This window comes from Cryptomeria japonica, chromosome 2 (genome assembly GCF_030272615.1).
Source record: "Cryptomeria japonica chromosome 2, Sugi_1.0, whole genome shotgun sequence".
Lineage (NCBI taxonomy): Eukaryota > Viridiplantae > Streptophyta > Pinopsida > Cupressales > Cupressaceae > Cryptomeria > Cryptomeria japonica.
Window position 1 is genome coordinate 257,116,876 of NC_081406.1, and position 6,724 is coordinate 257,123,599.

Consider the following 6,724-nt stretch of genomic DNA (forward strand, 5'->3'; position numbering starts at 1 on the left):
GTTCATCTCCTTCACCCAATTCCCATGATTCAACTAATGAGGAAGTTCATGAGGGTAACATTGGTGGGTTTATCTCTTCATACTCACCAATCCTTCTAAAGAAATTTGTTACACAAGCTACAAAGGCTAAGACCACACCAAAGCCATAGATGACCTTGACAGAAGTAGGTAGCATGATAGTCCAAATGGAGAAATGAGTTACAACCCACCTTTCTTTTGTTAGCCAGAACGAGAATAGATAGAACTTAAAAGAAATAATTATCTTCCATTGAAATATATCCATCAAATGACATTAAGGTTGTCAAAGATAGACCAAAATTTTGAAGAAATGTGTATTACTATAACAAACCCATTCGTGGGTGAAAGTAAATTTTGTTAAATATGATATATTTAATAGAAATGAATCCCTTGTCAACAATTTTTAATTAAAAAAATATTTCATAAATAATACAAATAAATAAAATAATTTTTAAATAAATATATAATAAAGTAAACTTTTAAATAAATAGAAAATTAATATTAATATGTATAATTTTTTAAGTAAATATGTTTATATTATTTATTTTTTATTATTATATTCATTAAATTAATCTAAACTCTAAATAATCAACAATTTTGTTAATGAATTTTAAATTAATCTAAACTCTAAATAATCAACAATTTTGTTAATGAATTTTAAATTAATCTAAACTCTAAATAATCAACAATTTTGTAAATGAATGTTTCATGTTGTTAAAATAAAACAATCTCAACTTAATTTTTCTTAACTCTAATAAAACAATGAAATATTGATTGATATATATGCTTATAAATTTTCTTAACTTCTACACAACTAAATCCAGAAACATATATATCAATTTTTCATAAACTGGAAATCTCATCTCACTAATGAAATATTGAACTAACTATACTCATGATAATTATTTTACATGAGATTTGATTTGAATTTATTAAATTTAAACTTTGGTTGGTTTGTAACAACCCACAGTCCGATGAAAATTTAAGGATAACCAGATTAGATGAATAATGTCCAGAACCGATTAAATGCCTCTAACACTCTCCCTTCTTCTCCCACCAACAATATTCCTCTCTCTACCTCATCACCTTCTCCACCCCTTATTTCAGCTGTCTCACTTACAATATCCCCACAACCTTGTCTCAACACACCTACTAACACCCATTTCCCCTCCTTCAATCGCATATGTGTCCCACCCCTAAAAGAGAGCCCGCATCCACAATCTGTAATTGAATTTACAAGGAAACAAACGACGGCCGCATCAGAAGCATGCATCTTCCTACATTCTACCTTCCACTCATTTAGAAAAGATGACTTCTCCAATGAGGGTGGGAAAGGAAAGAGAATCCAACGCTGACTCTGCACCACTCACTGCCCTTCCACATATCACCATCTCGCCTGGCCATTTCTGCAACAAAATTATCCCACTCAATAAAATTAATTACATACATCACAATTTATTTTTTTAATGTAACCAACAAACAGTTTTGATTACCTTTATAGTTTGAATGCAGGGTCGAAGAGCTGATCTGTTCTCTGCTGCCATCACAAGTCTCTTCAATTTCTCCAACCCCTCCAAACTTTGTATGCCTTGGGACTTCCATGACGTCTGTACTACCTCTAATGTCTCCAATGACCTCGACTTCTCTAGCCCTTCGATTTCCACTATTTCGTCGCAATCTCTTATCTCGATCTCATTTAACTTGGGAGCTCATTTAACTCCGGACACCTCTTTATGGAAAGGGATTGAAGATTTGCTAGGCCGCCAAGTGCCGTTGCCTTTTTCAGCAGTTCACAGTCAGATACACGTAGACTCCGCACTGACGTTGGCAGGCTTTGGATATCCACTAGATGATTATTCTTGGAAAGAACAAAAACTTCAAGGCTGGGACAGCTGTCTCCACTTATTGATATTGTTGACACACTCGTGGAATTTATTATTATCCACGTGAGCATATTTAGAGGCCCCGAAAAGTCCGGTAAACAATTCAACATTTCACAATCCTTGAGGCCTAGTCGAGTCAAACTAGACAGATTTCCAAGAGAGTACGGCAAGCTGGCCAAGAACCGACTTCCTATCTCCAGCACTTCCAATTTTCTGAGTTCGCCAATGTCACTCGGAAGCCCCCTTATGCTTGTGTACGTAGCTTTGAGCTCTCTCAAACACACTTGATGTGTGATTTGATTTGGCAATTGTTCCATCTTCCTACATCCCCCAAAGTTCAAATACTCCAGGTTAACTATGTTTTGCAGCATGTCGGATCTCAAGGTGAGTTCCTGACAACCACCTAAATTGAGATGTTGAAGGTGTCTCAGCTGATTAAAAGAATCTGGCAATGTCTGCAGCTTCTTACATCTCTGCAAATCTAGATGCCGCAGGTTTATCAGATCCCCCAAACGGCTAGGCAGTGAAGACAGCCTTGAACAATGAGATAATTTCAGCCACTCCAGTGATTGGAGATTGCAAAACTGTTCAGGGAGATCCTCCAGTGATTCACAATAAGAGATATTTATGCATTTCAATCCCTGGAGACGTCCTATTGAGTTTGGAATCCTTTGCAATTTACGGGCATCGTCGATACACAGTTCTCTTAACTGCAAAGGAGGCTACAGAAAGAGTAATTGTCAATTACCCAGAAAATACGCTAGTAAAAATTTTAAGATTGGAAGTTCACCTCGAAGCAATGAAAATACGCTAGTAAAAATACTTACATCTGAATTATCCCATAATTGTACTAAGCAATGAGCTTCGATGAGCTCCAAAATTCTTAAATTTCTGAGTGACCATGACTGAATTTTTCTCCCCTTGAACTCATCCAACCTAAGGCAGACAGGGCCCTCCAATGGTGTCCCAAAGTATTTGATAAACTGTTCTTCTCTGCCAGAAAAAAATTTTAATCCGAGCGAGGAAGGTGGAGGGATCCCAAAACATCTGTTTGAAAGGGATCCTATGAGCTCAAAGCAGGCGCTTCTCTGACGCAATGGCTCCTCACTATATTCAAATCGAGCAGCATCTATCCCTCTAATAGACATTCCTCCCTGAATGCGAAAGCGAAGAGCATAAATTAAATGTAATGTGAGGATCAGCAGGACGTATACAAACGAAACGTGTTGGTTTTGGAAGATAAAACCCGTAACTTAAATGAAGTCTCACAGAAACTTCAACAATATACACCGGATTTTAATATTGCATTTCACTTAAGAGTTTTAAATAAATAAATCTACTCAGAACTTAACAAGCCAAAGAAATAAAAGAGAAACTATTTTAAATAGAAACAATACTGTTGCAGCAGTATCGTGCATCCATTAACCTTTAAATTTCGTAAAATTTATACAGAGAGTTTTGAATATGCAAGTTGTGCAAAGAAATGCCTCCTGGTTAGAATTGCAAAACTAAAAGTGTATTGATGCTTTTAAAAAAGTGATACCCCATCAGACCTGTATTTCATTATGAAATTGCGTTGCCAGCCCGAGGAATGAATTGCCTCCAGAACGAACACCCTGCCAAAGGGGCAAAAAAACGCAGTCAAAAGAGAGAATTTTTTTACTTTTTATATTATTATTTTTTCAGATATACATAAATTTTTTTCATATATTCACTTCCCATTTATTGATTTGATATATTTTTCATTTAATTATGTTTGTTTCTCCTAATTATTATTATTATTTTTTCTTTAATTTCTATTATTTATCTTTTGGATCTCTCCAACTATATGCTTCCTTTCTTGCACTCCTCCCATTTCTTTTTATACTGCTGGGTCTGCAATTTCACAGCTCTTAAAAAATTTAATAAAAAACATGTTGATAATTGAGATCAAAATATCAAATAGCAGATAAATTTGAAAGGATGTAGTAGTTGAACATGTTTCAATAGTTGTGATAGTATTTGTTGATTTAAATTTAATATTTTAACAATATATCATAATATTTTTTACTTTAAAGTTGTTAATGTGGATCATGAGAAATTTTATAATTGAATGAAATATACTATTAGATTAAACAACAGATCATTCTTTCAAGTGCATCAATTAAACATGACTTAATTTATAATTACTAGTCTAACTTTTTTGAGGGGTCTTTTTGTACACCCTAACAAAAAGTATGTTGATGAGACATCATATTTGATTATGTGGTCTTTAAATCTTAGTCATAAGTAAAGAATTTTTAAATAAGCTGTTATAAAACAATGAACATGATTTGACATTGTAAAATAAAATTCAGGGAGGGCACCAATTAAGATCTTCAACTATTGGATCCTCTCCTCAACTAAGTATGATAACAAAGATTTAATAACAATTAAATATTGATGTCTTCAAAACATTCTTAATAATAAATGACAAGAATTTCTTTTGGTGGAACTCACCTTGTTTTGTTTCTGTATATCAATTATTTGCTCTTGATGCCATACTCGAAAAGATGGATGTCTACCTGCATGTTCTCTTCCCAAATCTCTTAAATGATCATGCATTATTATCATATCATTCGTATCCACATTAACCAAACACTTGTTAACAAGTGTTTCCCACCCATGCAAACCACTCCACCCTGATTCATTCCATACTTCAATGGCCCAACTTTTCTTTTTGCCAATGAAAAAACAAGCCACATCCATAAACATCTCTTTCTCTTCTTCATCTAATGAATTGTAGCTGACATTCAACCTTCCTTTAACATCTTCGGGCAAAATTCTGAAAATCTTATTTAACTGAGATTCCCAATAATCCTTGAACTTGCCATAAACTAATCCTCCAAAGACAGTAAGGGACAAAGGCAACCCATTGCAAGCTTCCAAAAACCTTTCAACAATATCATCAAATCCCTCTTGTGAATGGGACTGTAAAAATGCATGCCAACAAAAAAGTTCCTTGGCGTGAAGGGGATTCAATGCCTTGATTCTATATATAGTTGAGCCCCATTTTGCAAGGAGATTTAACTCACGTGATGTAACAATGATAAGACTGCCGGATGCAAGGCCATCTTTAGTTGGTAACAGAGCATCCAGTTGGCTACCATGATCCACGTCATCCAAAACGATGAGGGCAGACACAGACCTCAACCGATTTGCCAGAATAGCCTTGCCTCCTTCAATGTTATCGAATGCTACGTCTCGGACATCAAGGTCTTTCAAAAGCATATTTTGCTTCTCATGCAAAGCATTTTTGCTTGCAGCATCTCGCACTGCAAATACAAAACTGCGATATTTGAAGGAAGGGGATTTCCTGTTATACAACTCTTTAGCAAGAGTGGTTTTACCCGCTCCGCCCATTCCCACAATCCCAACAATTTGAGCATTGGGCCCACTCTCAACAGCTTCTTCAAAATCCCGTACGATATCAACCAGTCCAACGGGTTTGTCGGCCACCAGAAAGGGCACCTTTCCCAGTTCCTTAGATACCATATTCACAATATTCTTCAACTGCATCGCCTCATCTCTAAATATTTGCAATGGATATTGAACATATATGAGAACTCAAGCTAACAATGACATAAGAAATTAAAACAAGAGAAAGATTAAAGTCTGTGAGGTTATTTGGTACTTACCTACCATCCTTGATCACGCAGCCAGAACGAAGAGAAGCATTCTCGAGTGCCATCTTCCACTCGTCAAGCTTTTCCTCGGAGTATCTGCCCTTCAGTTGATATTGAGAAAACGCAGGAGCATAGATTCGTTTTCCTTGACCCACCCAGCGCAGATCAGAAGGATCGACATGATAGAAGACAGGAATAATTGTGTTGCCCGTCTTAAGCATGGAGGACAGCTCCGCTAAACACCAAGGGGAATCGGCATAGTTAACAGAGAAAATGGCAATATGAAGTGTAGCAGTGCGAATGGCCTCTTGGATTTGTGCTGGGATGACATCACCCAATTGAAGGGAATGGGCATCCAGAAAGACGGAGATTCCGAGGGCGGTAAGTTTATGGGAGATGGTGGTGGCGAGGGTGTATTTGACATCAACACCGCAATGGTTGATGAAAACATCGAAAGAAGCAGGACGGAGAAGAGGAGAGGCGGAGGAGGAAGCAGCAGATGTGGGCACAATCTCGTCAAAAGTATTTACAATCTGGATAGGTGAAGTGGGAGTATAGGTGGCCATGGAATTGATTCAACTACACACAACTAGCGCTCACAATTCAAAGGCTAGCAAAACAAGAGTGTCCCTAAGCAAACAAACAACTGTCTATGATCAAGTCTGCGCAGGAGACATTTACTTAAAAACTTAAAAAACTTAAAAACGCCTGTGTGTAAAACCGTGTTCAAAGAATCATTCAGTGGGCACAAACCTACCTGGTATTGTTTCTTGTCATCTACTGCCTAAACCTACCAGGTATTGTTCTCATCTTCTAGGGTTAGAAGAGAGCTCAAATTGGCAGACGTGTAAGGTGCAGATTCATTTCGGGGAGTTTGGAGTGCATTCCAGTGTAATGCATCTAGAGGATTGAAAATGTGGTGGGTTTTCGGTCAGTAGGACAGCAATGATGCAGAGTGGGGTCAAATTGACTTTATTAGAGAGCTGGAATCCATTATCAAAAAGACAAGCCGTACAAGTACCGCTTTGTCATCACTGTTTACGATTGGATGGATTGGAAATGTATTTGCTGGATGGATTGGACAGCCATAATGGAGAGTGGGGTCAAACCTGCTTTATGAGTGGGTCAAAGCTGTCTAAGTAGTAATTTGTTATTACATGTTACGATTAGATGGCTTTG

The 6,724-nt window shown here is 36.8% G+C and overlaps 1 protein-coding gene across 3 annotated transcripts; it reads right to left on the bottom strand.

The window, feature by feature from the left end:
* Nucleotides 1-896: 896 nt before the first annotated feature.
* Nucleotides 897-6,363, bottom strand: LOC131055956 (disease resistance protein RPV1). 3 transcript variants are annotated; one of them, XM_059216554.1, is made up of 6 exons: nucleotides 5,558-6,363; nucleotides 4,380-5,448; nucleotides 3,455-3,517; nucleotides 2,729-3,055; nucleotides 1,512-2,611; nucleotides 897-1,424 (listed from the first exon to the last, which is right to left on the bottom strand). In XM_059216554.1, exons 1-5 carry the CDS (start codon nucleotides 6,109-6,111, stop codon nucleotides 1,715-1,717), a joined length of 2,910 nt encoding a protein of 969 aa, XP_059072537.1. In that variant the 5' UTR covers nucleotides 6,112-6,363; the 3' UTR covers nucleotides 897-1,424; nucleotides 1,512-1,714. The 3 variants fall into 3 exon arrangements, with proteins under 3 accessions (XP_059072537.1, XP_059072536.1, XP_059072538.1); XM_059216553.1 differs by having other exon boundaries at nucleotides 1,512-2,623; nucleotides 5,558-6,359; XM_059216555.1 differs by lacking the exon at nucleotides 3,455-3,517 and having other exon boundaries at nucleotides 1,512-2,623; nucleotides 5,558-6,361.
* Between the last annotated feature and the right edge of the window lie 361 nt (nucleotides 6,364-6,724).

Excerpts from the sequence above, each read along its gene's own strand:
- LOC131055956 (XM_059216553.1), bottom strand. The coding sequence starts at position 6,111 with ATGGCCACCTATACTCCCACTTCACCTATCCAGATTGTAAATACTTTT. Across the intron at positions 3,056-3,454 it reads AATTTCATAATGAAATACAG|GGAGGAATGTCTATTAGAGG; the intron begins GTCTGATGGGGT and ends TTTCGCATTCAG. Across the intron at positions 2,624-2,728 it reads AATTATGGGATAATTCAGAT|CCTCCTTTGCAGTTAAGAGA; the intron begins GTAAGTATTTTT and ends CTCTTTCTGTAG.